We start from the raw sequence: 21487 nt of genomic DNA, 5'->3' as shown, positions 1-21487 counted from the left end.
ATATAAAAGAAAACAATAGAGAAAAATGAATACTTCACCATTTTTCTTTAAAATTCTTGAACACCACGCTTCCCGATGCACCACATAGCAACTCGATCTCAACCGGGCTCTGATACCATGTTAAATTGTCTACGAAGAGACAATACACATACGAGCACAAATACTTTATAAAAGAAGTGCACGATGGCACTCTCACAACACTTGAACAAAATATGCAAAAAGCATATAAATAATAAACATGCAATAATGCATGTTAGAAAGTGACTTGGAATGCATTGGATTCAATAATGAACCCATACCTATGCACGTGAAGTGCAAACATACCCATTAAAGGGAACAACATAAGCACATAATGTGCTAATACATAAAACCCAAAAAAGGGAAAAATATGACATAAAGTCATAAGTTACATATCATTGAAGAATAAATGGAAAAGGGGTAAAAACCCCATTACAATGGAGCATAAGCTCCCTCAAGAAGTAAAGAATTCAAAGGGGAAGAGCCCCTATTTATAACCCTTTGAGGAGCCACATTGGGGGCTCCCAAAGGAGTCGTTGGGAGCCCCCAACGGTCACATTTGTGACCGTTGGGGGCTCCCCAACGACTCTTTTGGGGAGTCCTCCAATGTGGCGCAAACCACAAAAATCATATTTTAAAAAATAAAAACAAAAAGATAAAAGAAAGAATTACAATTATATTCCGAAATAGAATATGCGTAAAATGACTAAATTACCCCTATTGCCTAAAATAGAGAAATATATATTTTATATATATAATTAGGATAATACATATGCATATATACCATATATGAATATGTATTATACTTTATATATATAAAATATATATAATATTACAAATGTTGGATGATACATTTTAACAATGTTTCCTTCTCTTCTCATGCTTGTCGGGTACAGGATCACCAGTCAGGGAAGCTGATTGGGGAAGGCCATAGAGAAGGAGGATTGTACTACATGGATTTTTTGGAAATACCCAAGAATACATTATGCTGCAATGTTCAAAAATTAGGCTTGGATCTTTTGCACCAAAGATTTGGTCATCCTTGTATGTCCAAGCTTCAGTTCTTTCCAAACATGGAAAAATTTTGTAATCTTGAAACTTTTAAATGTGAAAAATGTATTCTTGGAAAAATGAAAAAATTACCTTTTCATGAAAGAACCTTTGTCTCTATTCGACCACTTGAATTAATACATTCTGATGTTTGGGGTCCTGCACCAGTTGTGTCAAAAGGTGGTTTTTTGTATCATGTAATTTTTGTAGATGACTTTACACGATATACTTGGATTTATTTTCTTAAGCATAAGTCTGAAGTGTTTTCATTTTTTCAAATATTTCACAATATGGTAAAAAACCAATTTAAAAATGATATTTCAATATTTCGTACTGATTCAGGGGGAGAATTCTTGTCGACTGAATTTAAGGAATATTTGAACTCATATGGGATTTCACATCAAAAATCTTGTCCCTATATTCCTCAACAAAACGGGTTAGCAGAAAGAAAGCACAAGCACATTATAGAATGCCCTCACACATGAATTCCCTAAAGTCTTTTGGGTCGAAGCTATTTTAACTGCAGTTTATCTTATTAATAGAATGCCCTCATCTTCAATAAATAATATCCCTCCCACTGAAAAACTTTATAAACAAACTTCAGATTATTCTAGACTAAGGGTATTTGGGTGCAAATGTTTTGTTTTTACAGATAAGAATGATAAATTTTCTTCCCGTGCTATTCCCTGTGCCTTTTTAGGATATGCTAGTCATCAAAAGGGCTACATGTGTTTTGATCCTAAAAACAACAAATTATATGTTTCAAGAAATGTGTCTTTTCTAGAAAATGAAAGCCTTTTTTAAAATATAAAGTCTACTGAAATAAATGAGTATTCCTTCTTGTTGGATTTAGTTCCAAAGAATAGTGAAAGAGAAATTGATCTGGATGATCAGACGAATATGATTGATTCTGATCCAATTAACGACGGCCAGGATTGTATTCAATACTTTAGGCGAGGAAACTTAGAAAGACAGTGTGCCCTGGACAAATACATAAGGGAACAAGAATTTGCTTCTTCTAGAAAATCCACTAGGATCTAGAATGTTCCTGAAAAGTTTGTGTCTTACGAGTCTTTTTCACCAAAACATCAAGCCTTTATTGCCCTAATTCATTCCTATGTAGAACCCTCCAGTTATGATATAGCCAAGGATCAACCAGAATGGGTCAAAGCTATGAAAGTCGAATTAGAAGCCTTAGAAAAGGCAAACACTTGGACCATCCAAGATCATCCTCCAAACAACAAGAAACCTATTGGTTGTCGCTGAGTATACAAGGTGAAAACTAAGAGTGATGGCACTCTTGAAAGATTCAAGGCCAGATTAGTGGCAAAGGGTTATTCCCAAAAATATGGAATAGATTACGAAGAAAACTTTGCCCCAGTAGCTAGAATGACTACTGTTAGAATCCTAATAACTTTAACATCGATAAAAGGGTGACATATTTTTCAAATGGATGCTAAAAATGCTTTTCTAAATGGTAATTTAGCTGAAGAAGTATACATAGATCCACCACCAGATTTGAATGTTCCCAAAAGGAAAACTCTTCGCCTAAACAAGGCTTTGTATGGTCCCAAACAAGCTCCAAAAGCTTGGTATGACAAGTTTAGTAAGGTTATGCTTGATTTTGGTTTTCGTTTTTGTCTTACTGACACAACTCTGTTTGTTAAGAATTCTAATGCATGTATTATCATCCTTCTACTCTATGTTGACGACATGATCATCACCGGAAGTGATAAACAGAGAGTTTATGATATTAAAAAATTTCTCAAAACACACTTTGAAATTAATGATTTGGGTTTCTTGAAATACTTTCTTAGTATAGAAGTTGCATACTCACCTAGGGGATACTTGCTAACTCAATCTAAGTTTGCATTGGATATTGTTGCCAGGTCAGGTATTTCAGATGAAAGACACATTGATACTCCTGAAATTGTGAATGTCAAGATGAAGATTGATGATGGAGAACCACTTGAGAATCCAACTCCATATAGACAACTTGTTGGGGCTCTATCATATCTGTCCATCACAAGATCTGACATTGCACATGCCGTTCATACAACCAGTCAATTTCAGCATGCCCCAACTTCTGTTCATATGGGCACAGTTTTGCACATTATTAGATACATTAAAAATTCTATTTCTCGAGGTTTATTTTTATCTGCTTCTAATTTAGAATTGCTTGCTTATATTGATGTAGATTGGGGTGGTGATCCAAATGACTGCCACTCAACTACAGGTTTTTGTGTCTTCTTGGGAGAATCCTTGGTGTCATGGCGATGCAAGAAGCAACAAAATGTCTCCCTCTCATCAACAGAAGCTGAATATAGGGCAATGACCACAACCACTATAAAATTAGTCTGGCTTCGACGTCTCCTTTCTGATATGGGAGTTGAAAGTTCAAAAGCATCAAATTTGTGTTGTGATAACAAGAGTTCTATCTACATTATAAGCAATCAGACATTTCACGAACGCACCAAGCATATAGAAATGGACTGTCATTATGTTCGAGAGAATTTTTTGCGCGGCACCATCAATCTTCCCTATGTTGCTTCAGAATATCAGTTGGCCGATTTCTTCACCAAGCCTCTCGCTGCTCCTAGATTTCACTTTCTCTTAGGCAAACTTTCAATTATCCAACCGTAAGTTTGAGGGAGAGTGTTAAAATATGTAATCTCATATGTAATCTCATAGGCAGCTCATGTATCTCATATGTAATCTCATAAGTAGCTAATGTAATCCCTTGCAATATTTTTCTTTTTTTCTATTTAGTTTTTAGTTTGATTAGTTCTAGTTAAAACCCAACTAGAACTAACTTAAATCCCCATTTTAGGACTCTCATAGGCTTCACCTTTTTGACTAGTCAAAAAGGCCTTTTTGACCAAGTCAAAAAGGTGCAGCTCCAAGGGAGCCATTGGGAGTCCAACTACTCCCTTGAGGCTCCTCTCATTCCCTCTATAAATATGGGGTTATTCCCCTTGTACAAATCATGCTCTTGAGTCTGGGATTTTATCCCAAGTTTAATAAAAGTTTATTTTTTCTATTTTTGTTGTGAATACCCTCTTTCGGGTATGGTGTATGTTTGGTGTTGATGCTCTCTTTGTGAACCTTTGCTGTTCTTGTAATCTCATTGTGACAACTTGTTGAGAGGTATTTTTTTGTGGATTGCATTTTCTTACAACTTGCAATGTGTAAAGTTCTCATTGGTTTCAACAATATGTCTATGTTTTCTATCAGCTAAACTATTTTATTATGGTGTGTGAGGGAAAGATCTTTGATGTGTAATGCTATGCAAATTAAAATAATTTTTAAACTGTTTAGACAAAAATTCTCTCCCTGAATTAGTGAGAAAGATAAAAATGTCATTGTTAAATATATCTTTGACCAAGTTATGAAAAATTTGAAAATGCAAAAAGACTTCAAACTTGTGTCTAAGGAAGTAAATCCAAGTATATTTAAAAAAATCATTCATAAATATTACATAATATGCTTAGCAATTTTTTGATATGGTTGGTGCCAGACCCCAAACATCCGAATGGACTAACTCAAGTGGTCTAGTAGAAATAAAAGTCCTTTTATGCAATGGTAATTTCTTCATTTTGTCAAGGATATAATCATTACCAGAAAAATTGTCAATGTTACAAAATTTTTTGAAATTTGAAAAATATGGAATTTAGATACATTTGAATGTCAAAATCTTTTGTACCATAACCATAAATCCAAATCTAATTTTTGGAGATTACAATAAAATGTATTCTTGGGTATTTAAAAAAATCCATATAGTAAAGACCTCATTCACGATGACCTTTCCCAATCAGCTTCCCTGACAGGTGATCCTGCACCCAACATCCATTTGATTAGAAAGAGACATTACATCCATGGTTTAATATTTGAAAGACTACCAACATTTAAATTCAGTTTAGTAATATATCTAATTTTTGGAATTGAAATTTTTTTAGAGTTTTGATTTTTTTTTTCAAAATTTTCTGTTCCTTTTATTTTAAGAGATGTACCATCGATAGTAAAGACATTAAACATGCTTGAATTATTACGACATTTGGATAAAATATCAAGGTTAGGAGTCATGAAATGCACTGGAATCAAGAAGCCAAAGAAATTTACTGGAAGCAGAGTAGGATGAGATTGTGACACTGATTGAGGAAGACGATCCTCTAAGAGGAGGTTGAAGTGCCTCCACCAGTTGGGATAGGGACATGCTTTCAACCGATGTGTCTTGAGGGTTGCTCATGTCCTTAGGCTCTTGAGGTGGACTAATTGAAGCCACCTTCTTTTCCTCAATTCTTCTCAACTTAGAACACAATGGTTTGATATGTCTCAGTTCGTGGCAATAGTGACAGGTGATTTTCTTTTTCTTGTCATATTCATTGCCTTGTCTCCCAAAGTTAGGTGGTTTATATAAGCGAGCATGGGTTCTCGGCCTAGATACAACCAAGATGCATCATTTTTTAGCATGCGTTTCTTCAACCTATTTTCTTTCATACTTAGTTCTTCAATCGTATAAACAATAGAGAGAATCTTCCCTCTATGGAGAAGAGTTGACTTGGTGGCCTCAAACTCGGGTCGTAACCCATTTATGAATGGGTAAAAATGCTCTGCATCTATTTGTTTTTGTCAGAGCTCAATATTCAAAGGGCAATGCCATTTTGGTTCAAGAATAGCCAACTCTTCTTAAAGTTTTGATAGAGTATTATAGTATTCTCTAATGCTCATCTGCCCTTGAGTCATGGTTCTAATCTTATCTTGTAAAGTGCACACATGGGCAACATCTTTAAGTGAATACCGATTTTAGAGGTAATCCCATACATCATTGGCATGCTCAATCCTCGTTAGGCTAGAACATTTTTTATGTCTACGCTATTGATAAGCCAAGGCATTATTTTTGTATGTCCCATTCTTTACTTTTTTCATTTTTTTTATAATGGGTTATGACCAGTGTTGTGAAAAGCGTTGAGGCGTAGCGAGGCGCTCCACCAAAATCTGAGGCGAGGCGTAAGCCTCGAGGCGCAAAGCGTAAGCCTCGAAAAAAAAATATTAATTGTACATAAATTATAGTTACTTCTTACAATGATTAAAAACTCACTTTATAAGAGGAAACTCAGCATATCCCACTTTAAAAACTTTATGGAAATCAAGCTTCTTAAAAAGTGAAAATATTGTTTTCCTAATATAAAAATGGATTCTCCTGATGTGGGAAACATGTCTTTCATGCCAAAAGAATCGTACTTTGGTATTTTAATTGTATGTTTTTTACATTAAATTTATGCATGCAATGATTTTTTAAAAAACAAGTTTTAAAATAATAAAGGCTTTAACTGCATTTTATGCATTCCTTACATTTATTTTCTACCACTACTGAATTTCCATTACTTTTCTTAAATGCTTCACACTTCACGTACATTCTTAGATTCTAGCTTCTCACTTTGCAAACAGCCTCATGCAATGACTTATTCCTACAGTAATAAAACAACGAAATGTAAGTAAGAATGTCAACGGGTCGGATCTAGGTTCGACTTAATCGGAACTGACCTAGTGGAATTCGGATTCAAATGAAAAATAGTGAGGTCCATCCAAGTGACGGGCATCTCATTGGTACAGGTATTGGATGTCGTCCATCTTGAGATCAACGACATCCAGAAGTGCTTTGACGGAATACCGTGAGCACATTCTGACCTGATCCCCTCTCGTCGATGGGTTAGGGTTGGGCTGTTGGGTGGCATGGACTCTAATTAAAATTGCGTAGGATCGGTTCGGGTCGTCCCCATGTCCCACAGTATATGAGTGTGAAGAGGCAACTCGAACGTGCCAAAGACCTCAAATGAAAGAGGAAAAACGAGGAGCTGTGTTCCAGCTTTCCAGTCTCTCTCTCTCTCTGAGATTACCAATATGTTGGTAAACAAATTAACATGAGCCCGTAAACCCCACTTCTGCTTTTTATCCGCTTCAATTTTGGCTATTCGTTTAGTGAGAGAAAGCAGTAATCTGTGCGTCGGTGCTGCTCCACTTGGGTTCTGATTGTTACAAACAATGAGAGGATGGAAAAATTAACAAGTGGGTTTTGAGATTCAACAATTCTATCACTAATAGCACATGAGATATAGCGTTGCTGAGAGACGAGAGAGGGCCTGAGTGAGAGACGAGGGAGATCTTAGAAAGCAGAGAGACGAACAGTGAATGAGGGTTTGAGGCGTGTACGCCTCACCTTGAGGCGCGTACGCCTCACCTTGAGGCGCGTACGCCTCACCTTGAGGCGCGCCTCGCTCTGAGGCGTACGCCTCAAAGCGTATGAGGCGTACGCCTCGGGGTATTTACGCTTTTATGTTGCGCCTTAAGGCACAAAGGTCCTCGCCTTGAGGCGAGGTGCGCTTTTTGCGCCTTGAGGCGCGTTTTTAATAACACTGGTTATGACCTTAGTTCTCTTGTCCTCTTGGAGTGCAACTTCCTTCCTATTCTCTGCTTTGGTGAGTAAAAGTTTAGGTTTCGATCAGATCCATCCACTAATCTCCACAAACCCTTGCCCCAAATATGGTGCTTCATGATTGAAAACCACATTACATAGTTAGTATCATTGAGTTTGATGGGTACGATGGTAACTCTTCTTATCCCCCATGATTACAAAGAAAAGAGAGAGAGAGAGGTTGGTGTAGAGAAGGAGCACGCCCACTTGAGCTACTACGAGCACCACACTACGAACACTTAAGGAGCGATCCACGAGCACACGAACAATGATATTTCCAACTTCAAAGATCAAGATTCCTATGGCTCTGATACCATGTAAAGAAAGTGGAGCCTTTAAGCAAGAACAAATGTCCAAAGAAGCCAAATGAATAAACACAAAGAGCCACTATGGGCACACTCACAAATGTCACTAAGGGCACACGCCAAAGAGGGCTCATAATATATAAAATAACATTTTATTACTTTACAAAAGGTATGCAAGAAACATACCATACAATGAGGGGTGACCCCTTTATATACACAAAATGAGAGGGAAGGAAAGAGCTTACTAGCCGTTAGACCAGTTCTAATGGCTAGTCAACATGATTTGACTCAAATAAAAAACAAAGGATAATATTTACAAGAAATAAATAAAAATAAAAAATATATAATATATGTATATATCAATGTTGTGAAAAGCATTGAGGCGTAGCGAGGCGCTCTACCAAAAACTGAAGCGATGCGTAAAGCGTAAGTCTCAAATTTTTTTTTTGAAAACTTAAAAAAACTATAAAAAAATATCTAAAAATATAAATAAATAAAAAATGCTTTATTGATGAAGCAACAACCAATAAGAAATAAAAAATCTCAAATAAATATAAAAAACAAGGTTTGAGAGATCCCATCAACTCTTGTTCTTCATGTGCCTTGAGAGATCCCATCAACTCTTGTACAAACAAGGTTGCTAGATCTTTTGATTTTTCTATGCAACTACAACATAATCATATTTTAAAGGCAAGCTTCTTAGAAAATTTTCAACAATCTTTTTGTTCTTCAATTTTGTCTCCATAGCTCCTGATTTGATTAATAATTTCAGCAACTCTTGAAAAAAAATTTTGTATGCTTTCATTGTCTTTCATTGATAGTGTATCAAATTTTCTCCACAAGGATTGAAGCTTGATGAAAATGTTTTTTCTAAGCCTTGGAATTCAACTTTTAAGATATTCCAAGCTTCTTTCTTTGTGGAGGCATTCATAATTCGTGGAAAGATCGAATTGCTTGAAAAAGTGTGTTTAGGTGTACGGGTCTCGGGTCTGGATATCAAGACCCGAGACCAAGACACGTGTCCATCCATTGTATGTACATGTTTTCATATTTTTTCTTTTAGGTCTGGACATTATACCAGATCCAGACCCATATTGTACACTTATGCATATTAATATGATGTTTAGGTCACAATTTCTTTTACAGAAATCGTGACAGCCGCAACCCCTTTTCTTCCTCTATTCCCTTTCTCTTTTCTCCACAGGTTCCAGAGCAGATTCTCACATGGTATCAGAGCAAAGATCCGTTTAGGGTTGAAGAGGCTTTCGAAAGGTGCGATCGACCGATCAGAGGTTTGAGGTCTCCTCTTTCTCAGTTTCTTTTACTTCTTTCTACCTCTCGTTTCTCCATCTTCTTTCTAAATCTTCTCCTTTGAATTCATATCTATGTGGGTCTGATATTCACGTGAATCATTATTCATGGAAATCCTGTGCATCACAAAAAAAAAAAGAAAAAAGAAATTCTGTTTCACGTGAATCGCTGAAATCGATTCACCCATTCACGTGAAGCCCCTATTCCTTTCACGTGAAACCCCGATTCTTCTTTCCCTTTCACCTGGTATTTCCAGATCTTGTGCATCAGATCTATTTTCGTTTTTGCACATTCCCCTCTACGTATCTACTCTGCGTATCCAGATCTGACAGTAATGTTGCGTCAGATCTGAGATACTAAGCCCTCTTTGCTGTTAGTATTTGCTGTGTGACAACGTTTTCAAATCTGATTCTCATTCTTTTTCAAGTATCTCCTCTTGCAGTTCTCTTGTTGTCACAACTGAAAAGATTTTTAGATTAATACTCTTATTCAACGTGTGGTTTTTTTTTTTATTATTACGTCAATCTCAAATCTTATAAAAGTGCAAGGGAAAACTTAGGTCCGATTTCCTCTTAAATCTGACATCCTCTGATTGTCAGTTTTAAGGGTTACTCAGCCAAAAAAAAAAAAGGCGATCAACAAACTTCCCTGTCAGAGGACTGAGCACTTTGTGATCACTCTTGTTAAATTTACTTTTTCCATGGATTCTTATTCTTCTCAATCGAGTCTTTCTTCAAGCTTTCTCAATCAACTCGTTTCCAAAAAGTTAAACACCTCAAACTTCTTGATTTGGAAGAGACAAATCATTCATTTTATAAGGAGCCAAGGTCTCTTAGGTCACCTGGATGGAACCACTTCAGTCCCGCTAGAATTCGTTACGAGAGAAGAGAAAGATGATAAAGGGGCGAGTTTAATTGTGTATGTCAAAAATGTAGAATATCTCAACTCGGAAAGGAAAGATCAATCAGTAGTTGCATACATCACTTCTACCTTGTCTCAAGAGGTTCTTGTTGCAATCCCCGACAATTGTACTGCCCTGCAACTTTGGGAGAGATTGGTTCAGACGTATTCACAAGTTTCACAGGCAAAGATGATTTTTCTCAAGAGGGAATTTCAGCTACTGAGAAAAGATTCCATGACCATCATGGAATATTTTAACAAGATAAAGACTATCACAGACCAACTTGCAGTTATAGGATGTGCCGTGAGTGACAATGATATGGTGCAACAAACTTTGAGTGGATTGGGACCCGACTATAATATGATCATCTCACTATTGTGTCTGCCTGCCCTTCCTACTTTTGATGAGCTGCGAGCTAAATTAATTCAGTACGAAATGAATCTGAAGTTTTTTTCTGAAGAAACTCATGTTCATACGAATTCCCAAGAAGTTTTTGCCACAGAGGTGACTTACGGTCGAGGACTGAGGACAAGGGGGACAATGGCGAAGTGGACACGGAGGACGTGGATTGCTTCCCACCCCAAATATGTTGACTCATACATGGGGACAAAGATCCATTCTCACTTGCTTCCTTTGTAACAAAAAGGGGCATATCAAGGCGAATTGTTGGCACAATCCAGAAAATAAAGGAAAGGCTCCACAGACAGAATCCAAAAGAAAGTCCACCAATATCAGAGACAGTGGAGAGATTAAAGATCTGCTGATATCTGCCTTGTCAGAATTAAAATTAAAGCAGGATGATCAAGGCACTTGGCTTGTTGACTCAGGGGCAGCAACTCACGTGACTGGTGATGCAGGTAAACTTTCTATCCCTATTCCTTATTTTGGCAAAAGTAAATTTGTTACCAGTGATGGATCCCACCATCCTGTCTCCCATGTTGGAAAAACTGTCATTCCCATGTCACATTCTGCTCTTGAACTTTCTGATGTCCTTCATGCTCCCAACATCAAGAAAAATATTGTCTCTGTTTCTAAACTTGTTGCTGATAATCATGCTTCAGTAGAATTCACTCCCTTCTCTGTGCAGGTCAAGGACCTTCGCACGAGAGCGACATTCGCTGAAGGAAAGAGACGAGGAAATATGTATGTCTTTGAAGAAGCTCCATGCCATTCCGTCCGCCCTGCCCATCTGGATTCGAAGTCTTCATTAGAGTTGTGTTCCTACCATTCTGCAAATGTTTTTAGTATTTATGAATGTAATAAGCCTTTCTTATGACATAGTCGATTAGGACATTGTGGGAGTCATTTTATTGAGAAACTTGTTTTTAATAATCTCATTCCAAAAGAAAGTCTCAATGGGGATGAGAAAAGTCAGAAGTGTTCCAGTTGTCTTTTATGCAAAAGTCATGTATTGCCTTTTCATTCTATTAATAAGAGAGCTTCAAAACCTTTTGAGATAATATGTTTTGATGTATGGGGACCCGCTCCAGTTGCCTCTGGCTCTAGAAGCAGATACTACCTAATCTTTGTTGATAGTTATTCTCGATACACCTAGATATATTTCATAAAAAATAAGTCGAAAGTTTTCCTTTTGTTCCAAAACTTTCTTTCCTTGGTAAAAAATCAATTCTCTGAGTCCATCCATTTTTTTCAATGTGATGGAGGTGGGGAGTTCTCATCTAGTGATTTTATTTCTTTTCTCCAAAATAATGGGATAGGAAGAAGGGTGTCATGTCCATGCATTCCTCAGCAAAATGAGATTGCTGAGCGAAAACATAGGCATATCGTTGAAAGTGCCATGAGTATGTTGCATGACAATAACCTTCACATCAATCTGTGGACAAAAGCTTTTCATTCTGCCGTACATGTGATAAATAGATTGCCTATGATTGTTCTGGAAAATAAGTCTCCTTATTACTGTCTTTTTGGAGCTCATCCTAGTTATCATGATTTGCGTGCTTTTGGATGTGTTTGTTATGTACACATTGATCGGTCCCTGAGAAACAAGTTTCAGGACAAGGCTCAGAAGTGTAGATTTGTGGGATACGCAGACGACTACAAAGGATATAGGTGTTATGATCCTACCAACAAACGCATCAGAATCTCAATATATGTTGTCTTTGATGAGCAAAATTTTGATGTTGGCACAACGGAAATGCCCTCTAACACAACTAAAGTTTATTATCCTTGGCTGAATTCAGAACTTTTTGCTCGTTCAAATGAAGTCTGTTCTCCAGATTGTGTGCGGCAAGAAGAAGAAATGTTTGAGATCACTAGGACATCGGGATCACAGAATGAGGAAGAAGTACCATCATCGGTACCGGGCAGATACAAGGGCATCTCCTATTCTAGACAGAGAACGACAGTGTCAAGCCTTCTAAATCGCGCCCCAACAGTCAATCCTACTTCCTCTCACACTCTTGAGGTCAGAAGATCAAATCGCATACGACATCCTATTGATAGATGGGTTAACTATAACTTCTCCTTGGATTTTCAGCTCTTTTTAACTGTCCTCAATAAGGAAGATGAACCTATTATGTACTATCAGGCAGCGACTTCTACCAAATGGGTAGAAGCCATGAATGATGAAATGCAAGCCTTACATGAATGTGGAACCTGAGAAATTGTTCCCAGACCACCTGACAAAAATGTTGTCGGATGCAAATGGGTCTACAAAATAAAGTATAAACCAGATGAAACTATTGAACGATACAAGGTAAGATTGGTGGCAAAAGGGTTTACCCAAGAAGCAGGGCAAGACTACGATGAGACCTTCAACCCGGTGGTGAGAATTAGAACGATTCAAATTATTCTTTCCTTAGCTGTTGAACATGGATGAAAGCTGAATCAACTTGATGTAAAAAATGCATTCCTGCATGGGGATTTGAAGGAGGAAGTATATATGGAACAACCCTCTGTATATCAAGAGCAAAATTGTAAAACCCATGTATGCAGGCTAAAAAGAGCTATCTATGGTCTAAAACAAGCATCTCGTTCTTGGTTTGACAACTTCTCGCTTGAGATTCAAAAGCATGGATTTTCACGTTCTCTGCTGGATCACTCATTGTCAGGACATGATCACCCTACTATTAATTTATGTTGACGATATTGTCATCACAGGAAACTCTGAAGCTCACATCAAAGAAGTAAAAAACCTACTAGGTCAGAGGTTCAAAATGAAAGATCTTGGTGCCTTGCGCTATTTTCTTGGTGTAGAAGTTGATAACCAGGCTTATAGTTTAACCCTCACTCAGCACAAGTATATAGTAGATGTTCTCAACAAGGCAAATATAAAAGACTGCAAGCCTCTAGGAACTCCAAGTGTGCTTCACCAAAAGCTTAACACTCATGATGGAGATCTGTATGAGGACCCCACCAGGTATCGCAGTCTAATAGGGATGTTACAGTATCCCACATTCACTCGTCCTGATATTGTTTATTCAGTCAATCAAGTGTCTCAGTTTATGCATGCACCACGTACTGGACATATGAAAGCGGTTAAAAGGATTCTTAGATATCTGAAAGGGACCATTGGGGACAGGTTGATATATTCACCACAGTCGTCTGGCAAGAATGAGCGTGAACTTACTGTATATTGTGATGCAGACTGGGCAGGGGATCCTGATGAACGAAGATCTACATCAGGATATTGTGTCTTTATTGAAAGAAATTTAGTCTCTTGGAGTAGTAGAAAACAAAAGGCTGTCGCTAGATCAAGCACTGAGGCTGAGTATAGATCCATGGATGCAGCTACTGCCGAAGCCACGTGGGTCAGCCATCTCCTAACTGAAGTAGGAGAAACGATCTCTCGCTCTACCTTGCTGTGTGACAATCAAAGTGCTCTCAACATGTCATTTAATCCAGTACATCACAGTCGTGCTAAGCATATTGAGATCCACCAACATTTTGTAAGACAAAAAGTTGAAGAAAAAGAGATCGAGCTTGAGTTTGTCAATACTGAAAGACAAGTTGCAGATATATTTACAAAGGGCTTGGCAAAAGATCATTTTTGGATGCTTAAAGACAAGTTGTTCATGGTTCAAAACCATGATCAACTTGAGGGGGGGGGGGTGAAAAAGTGTGTTTAAGTGTACGGGTCTCGGGTCTGGATATCAAGACCCAAGACCAAGACCCGTGTCCATCCATTGTATGTACATGTTTTCATATCTTTTCTTTCGGGTTTGGACATTATACCAGATCCAGACCCATATTGTACACTTATGCATATTAATATGATGTTTAGGTCACGATTTCTTTTACAGAAATCGTGACAGCCGCAACCCCTTTTCTTCCTCTATTCCCTTTCTCTTTTCTCCACAAGTTCCAGAGCAAATTCTCACATTGCTTACCCCTAATTGGATGCGGAGAATCTCCTTTACCTATTTCTTCTTGTTCTTAAATTCTTTCAGTTTTGCTAGAGTCTATGATGCAAGGTTTTCGTCATCATTTGGTTCCTTGTATCCACTTTGAACGAGCTCCCGAAGGTCCTGTGAGGCGAATAGAGTCTTTATTTTGAGACTCAAAAAATCATAGCTTCCACCATCAAACACATGTACTTGAAGTTGGGAGAGATTGGCCACATAATTGTTGGAGCTTGCTGTCGATTTGTTTTAGTATGGCTGTTCAAGTCCTCTTTATGCAAGCTCTGATACTAAAGCTTTTTGGTGCAGCATAAGTATGCAATGAAATGCAACTAGGATTTAGAGAGGAGGAGAAGGGAACACACAAGGTAATAGAAAATTTAGTGAAAAGAGAGGATTTGTGGAGAATATTTTTTTGGTTGTAGGGACCTAATTGAAAATATGCAAGACACACACAAGAGGCACCCTAAGTAGGCTATTTACTCAAATGAATTTTTCATTCAAGCTCAAGGTGATGCGAGATACATGATACACAAGTATTTATATGCCTGCATTAAGCCTAAGATTTAATTGACTTAAATGAGGAGGGGGAGATTCCAAGGAGCTCTCACCCATCTCAATATGCCCTTTCAATTTCCTATGTGCTATACGCTGAGGTACAGGTAACTCTCATGACCGACTCATATGGGAGCATTAAAGAGACCGGATCATAAAGATCGAGGAGTCTCGCACATGAACTCATTCACTTCTCAAGGTAGCTGACTTGGGAATATATGCAAATTAAACTCTAACAGGATTAATTACAATTTAATTTCTTTCAACAATTGTTGCCATTCAGGACAAATCTCATCAGGAATAAATATGGCTTGATAGGATGCCCTTATAATTGCATTTAGAATTATAGATGGAGAAGGGGAACTGGTATTTGGTAAAGGTGTGTTGGGGTCTTGAAGGATTTCAGGAGATACTAGCATAGATATGGAAATGGGTGATTGTCTTCCTTGTAGGCAGAACCTCGGACTGGGGAAGGACATTTTGCCACATCATTTTCCTTCTATTTATTCTTTTGCCAGCACTGAAGGTGCAGGGCGGCTAACTACTGGTGTCCTAAGGGTTGATGGCTCCTGAGTCCTGACTCTAAGACATAAGTCTATGTTTGATGAAATAAGGGAAATGGATGGTGTTTGATGAATTGCCTAAAAGATTTGCCCTTGGTGGAGGATAAAGAGTGTTTTTTCTGATTGTTCATGTTATATTTTCTGATTATTGTAATTCTTCTGGGGAATTTTTTCTTCCTTATTTCTGTATTGGAATGAAACTTCTCTTTCCTTCAACCAAGGGAAAAATAAAAGAACTCAGGACTTGGATGAGCGAATCGAGTCTCAGATATGTTGGACGTCCAGTCGCCAGCTTCTTTGATCTGTTCTGCTTTGCTTGGTTAGGTCAAGTTCCATGGCTGTGAATCTGTCCACGGTCCAAAAATGCTTGTTGCACCAGGTTCTCATTTCTTTTTGGACGAAGGAAAACCTTCACCGAGAACTGGGTCACTTAATGGGCACGCCTCCCTGCATTGAGGACACAACCATCCAGCCTTACATGACCCAACCATGGTAAAGAAACAGCAGCCCCCATGCGCCAATGGGATTCGATCCTGGGCCTTCAGCTTGACATAGGACCCTGCTGACCACATGGGTAACCACCGCAGTGGTCACCGGCTCTCAATCTGTTGAGAACTGTCTAATGACTAGTGTCCATAGATCTCTTTCTTTCCCACCTCCCGCTTTCAGAAAAGTTGCATAGCTAAAGTTCTTTGTAGGAAACTATGTTGCAATCATTTTTTAACTTTAGCTTTCTTTTCTGAACCTTGACAGGTAAGGTTCGGCTCATCAAGACATCTGAAGGCATCAGTGATGCTTCTCTCAATGAGCTAAGTAAGATTCAAAATGATTTCATGTTTTTAACTTCTTTGTTTGCAATGTGACTACAATGCATATTGCTGCTGGCAGGAGAAGGCTTATTTTAGATGGTATCGCATGATCAAGCATTTCTGTAGAAGATGCACATAATGAGCTTGGCTATTGGAAACGTTGCTTGCTTGTAACGTGAGGTAGATAATCAAGATTTTAATCTGTTTATATTGTTGAATCCATATTTTTATAGGCTCATATCAGCCTAGTAAATTCGTCATATACAAGCAACAGATTGATCATCACATTTTTATGATGGTGAAATGAGTTTCGGCATGGATATTTTTTTCTCTTTTTATTAAAAGGAGTGTGAGAAAAGTTCTGGAACTTTATCTATGCTCTGCTCGTTCATGACCCAAGTCAGGTTTACTGCTGCTCTTGAGAACCTGATGAAGGCATGAACTTGTTTTTTTTTTTAGTATAAATCCTGATGTCTACCTGCAATACAGAGGTAAAAGTTCATGTTTGAGTGCCCACAAAGGCTCCGCTATCTGTTAGGGGTCTTATAAATGTCACAAAGTTGACTGGATGTCACAAGTTTGAAACCCACAGGTGGCGTCCCTTGCCGCAAGGTTGAAGCTGGGTGTACTCTCTGGTGGGCAGGGGGGACCTCAAGGGATTTACCAACGGGAGGCCAGTCAATGTGTGGTCAGTGCTGTTTTTTTTTTCCTTTGGATTATCAACAACAAAAAAAAAAAAAATCATGTTTGAGCAATAACGAATTGCTACATCACTAACAGGGTGATCTCCAAGTTGAGAATTATCATGGTGCTCAGTGTGGGCCTTGGATATAGTTGTCTTGGAGAACCTGTTGCTAGATGACTACCAAGCCATGATCTTGTGATCAGCATCTATGTCACAAAGATACTGACACAACCCGTCACATGATGCAAGTACAACAAGCAATATCCATACGTGTCAGTGACCATATCATCGAGTCTGACCGTGTTGTGTCATGTGATCAGGGACACATCACTAAAATGGTGATAGATGAGCATCTGTCAAGTTTATCAAGCTGGAACTGATTCCCGGTTACCAACAAGGAAAGCTTATGCCCTCCAACCGATCGGAGCTCTGACCTGGTTTCAACCTTTATCCAACCCATACTGGTGATATGTATTGTAGGTGGGTCTTGTTGGTTCTGGTTCCAGATTTGTGCAAGAATATGAAATTCAATCTAGGTCAGAATGCTGCGTTAACTTCTTTTTTGGGGGGATAGTCTGTGACTTCTTTTGCTATGTTTTAGGTGAGTGTATCTGGAGCCTTAAAGGGCTCACTGGGGCATGAAGACTACAGCAATGTTGCTAAAATCGATTCACTGTTTCTTAAAAAAAAATGCAAATATTGAATCAAATCGATCAACTTTTTACCATCAAATGATACACATCATTAAAAAAGAATAAAATATATTAAAAAAAACTTTTAACCCCTTGAAAATATTAAAGAAAATAAATTGAATCGGCCTTGAATCAGCCCCTTTTGAATCATCTTTGGGATGCTTCAATCTTAATCGGCCGATTCAGACCGATTTTAACGACATTGGAGTATGGAATTGCAGATATGATCAGGTTCATGAAACTCCAGTGACTAATACCAAACCTACAGTGACCATCAAAAGAAAAACTAAGAAATACGCACCTCCCATCACTGTATTTATGGAAAACAGCCAGTTCTAAGAACCCGAACTTGGTACTTGGCAATCTTTGCTTTCAGAGAACAAAGCATTTTTCCCCCTTCTAGCCAGGCCAAGGGAAAAGCCCCCCATCACCAACCATGCACTGCTGGCCTCCGGTTGATAAAATCCTTTAAATTCCCCCTTTTCATCAAAAGAAACATCCAGTTTCAAGCTTGCAGCAATGGATGCCTTGTGTGGCTTTCAAACTCATAGTGTCTTGTCAACTTAGTGACATTCATAAGTCACTACCGGATGATCCGAGCCCTTGTGGGTCTGACATGTGTGGATGCTTGTCCAGTGCGTCAAACACGCCCTTAAACAAAACTTGACTCTCAAATTCTCACCATTTAAGACAATTTTCATGAGGTTTATGGTGCACTCTGCGTAACATGGTTCACTTGAAACATGACATGATTCTAAGGATACAGTGAGAAAGAAAAGGGACCAAGAGACAGCAACTCCCCTCTTAAATGATTCAACAAACACCAAAGGAAGGCACTGGTAACAGGCATATCGTTTTTAAGACGGTCTTCTTGTATACTATGGTACAAAGTGTGATTTCCTCAGTTTAGTGAAAAAATAACAAAGGAAAAGTATGAAACAGATGAACAAGAAAAGCAGTTTATCATGACATGGACATGTTTTGAAACAGTTCTCTTATGCCCCATTGTTGTTCCTTACTCAAGCGTGCAGGAAATGTTACTTGAAACCGAACTCTGAGGTCTCCTCTCCTCCCCTGGTCTTTTGCATCAGGCATCCCTTGGCCCTTGATTATCTTCTCATAACCAGGATATATGATTTCAGTGAAGGGCACACTCATCTTGTCATCACCAAGAAGAGGGATGGAGAGTACACAACCAGTTAGAGCCTTCACTAATGGAACTTCACGCATCAAGATCAGATCATTTCCATCCCTCTTGAACAGGGGATGATGCTTCTCTGCTATCAAGAATACTAAGTCAGCTGGAAGCACGCCAGGCCGCTCGTCGCCCAAACCTTCAAATGTGATCTTGGTCCCTGTCTTCCACCCAGGCTTCACTTTAATCCTTAGCTTCTCCTGCTCTTGAACCATCTTCCTGCAAAATCCACAACAGAGACCAAATACAAGTAATGTATGTCAATTAATTAAGTTGGATTATTATCCTCAAAATCTTCACATGTTTAGGTAAATCAATAGTTTTTACAGATACTATATCAAGAAATTTATGTAATACCACAGTAGTACAGCTCTAACATAAAAATTGTGTGTCAAGTGAAACATGCTTGATAACTAGCATGAACCTTCAAATAATCCTGTCTCTTGGGAAAAACAGAAAAAAAGAAAAAAGGAAATAAGGAAAACAGAAACTCCAAATTCTTCATTTTCTACAGTTGTTTGTTTGCTTGGCTTTTTAGTTACTTAGGTATTTGTTCGTAATTGGTTTCCTAAAGTCTGCCCTATTACAAAAGCCAACAATCGGAAGTGCTGAAGCTTTGGTAAAGTTCAGTACTATTTGTCTCTGTCACAAATATCATTGATATTCTGAAAAACAGAAAACAACTTGATTTCATCATGGTATCTTTGAAGCCGTACACATTTTTTAAAATATCACTGGTTTTGAACATATCACATTTTTATCATGTTATTAACCCGACAAAAAAGTTTGTTATACTTTTTATACGATTTATCTATCTTAATTTATACATGCCAATATTTTCCCAAGAAAAGCCAGACTTTCATAAATATAGTGAGATTTTCAGCCGCGAGGCTTTTCCCAAATAATCAAGATTATGACATCGCTATTAATATGTTGGAAAATTATAAGATGTCCTTTCCTTGAGAATTACCGAGCATCAAACAAGACATCACCAACTATCAGTAGAAGTTTTTATTATTTTGGACATGATGGTGACTCACAGAGCTATTCATGATAATGGTAATGATGATTATGGTATGGAGATGGTCCATTGCTCACCCATCCATTCCTATGACGTCTCTTGTGATGAGGATTTTCTTGACACAGCCATTGCAGAGCTCCTCCAGCGTGCACTCAAGTTTGCGTTCAACAGTAGGGGCCTTTATTATATAAGCACGACTCTTACTTCTTGAGATGTCCCTAGGGAAGGGGCTGTCAGCAGTCCGGTGTTTGTAGGCATTGGAAGTAGAAAGGGTTCCAGAGTTTGAGGTAGTCGCCTCATTGCCTGCTTCTCCATTGTTCCTGTACTCAACTCCGTGCATGGCTGTCCTTGTCTTTCTTAATGAAATCCTAGAGGAAGAGAACAACCATGAATTCTTGTTTATAAATCAAATTTTGTATGCTTGTTATGAAGAGAAAGATTGCATCAGGAAAAACGAAAGTAATACTGTGCATTAATTTAAAAACTTTATGTGAAAATCAGTTCTTAGCTATGTGCATCATGACCTATGTCACACGGATACTCCATTTTGGTCCCCGTATGGTATCCCTTTATATACTAGTCATTGAAAACTTCATAAAAAGGCTGAATCCTCGCATCTGCAGCTGTATCCATGTGTCATGGATCATGGCATTCAGGTTCAACATGGAGATATGGTGACTCACAGAGCTGTCAGTGCACGCCTCCTTGTTGGTGGGACGTTGCAGGTTCAAAACCCAGTGGTAAGTTGAATAGTAACTGGTGAGGGTCTGCCTAACCCAAGCTCCTCTTTCAGAAAAAAAAAACAGGTATGCCCATCCCATGTGACAAGTTTTGAGTTTTTGTGTTTTTGGTTCTCACTTTTTTTTGAAAACCCCTTCATCACCGACCTTACATTTGCAGACCTCCAATTGATAAAACCTTTGAGTTCCAGACCTTGGGAAAGGAAGCTCGCCGTGGACGTCCCATGTCAGGTGACAAATCACGGACACCCCTGTAGCCAGGAAGGCAAAGTCCACGTGGGCGTGACAAGACAACAAGGTTGATGTTGTTGATTTTTAACATAAATTCTCATCACCCTATCTACAATTCTTGGTTGCTTTTTCCTTGTGAAATAATCCATGCAATAGGAAGAAACCCAACTATGCTCACGCCCTTGGTGCAAATGAAGGCAGGTAGAGATGATGCATCATTGGGTTCATGTATCCATCAAACATTGTGCTACTTTCACACATTACCTAAGGCACACCATCGTCCAACCATTGAAGGGTCCAATGGCATTTCATGCATAATAAATGGTGGAAACATGCACATATTTCACACCTTCTCGGGTCGCCCAAGTGGCTCTGGGCCTGGGGAGAAGATGTTGACCCCTTCATCCCAGGTTTGATTTCCACCGAGTGTGCGGGTGCCTTTAATTGGTGCGCTCAATTCGGGCTTGGGTGTCTGTGACCCCATCCGAAGATTACCCGCTTCGGCAGAGAACTTCTCCATCAAAAAAAAAAAGAAAAGCATGCACATATTTCATATATGGATCTGATATATTGCCAGG

At 38.5% G+C, this 21487-nt stretch overlaps 1 protein-coding gene and 1 pseudogene across 1 annotated transcript in view; one reads left to right on the top strand and one right to left on the bottom strand.

Annotated features, from left to right (window-relative positions):
• Nucleotides 1-16655, top strand: part of LOC149817209 (single-stranded DNA-binding protein, mitochondrial-like) — a 29621-nt gene extending 12966 nt beyond the window's left edge. Inside the window, exons 6-7 of the mRNA XM_089987910.1 lie at nucleotides 16290-16349; nucleotides 16425-16655. Of these exons, the coding sequence (XP_089844036.1) occupies nucleotides 16290-16349; nucleotides 16425-16441 (77 nt within the window). The 3' untranslated portion in view covers nucleotides 16442-16655. The remainder of the gene's footprint in view (nucleotides 1-16289; nucleotides 16350-16424) is intronic.
• A 2030-nt stretch (nucleotides 16656-18685) lies between these two features.
• On the bottom strand, nucleotides 18686-20278 carry LOC149817208 (uncharacterized; annotated as a pseudogene).
• Between the last annotated feature and the right edge of the window lie 1209 nt (nucleotides 20279-21487).

The sequence above is a fragment of the Nuphar pumila genome, chromosome 14, assembly GCF_984573655.1.
Source record: "Nuphar pumila chromosome 14, dmNupPumi1.hap1.1, whole genome shotgun sequence".
NCBI classification, from domain to species: Eukaryota; Viridiplantae; Streptophyta; class Magnoliopsida; order Nymphaeales; family Nymphaeaceae; genus Nuphar; species Nuphar pumila.
The sequence above is the reverse complement of the archived record's forward strand: the minus strand, read 5'-3'. Positions and strand labels throughout refer to the sequence as shown.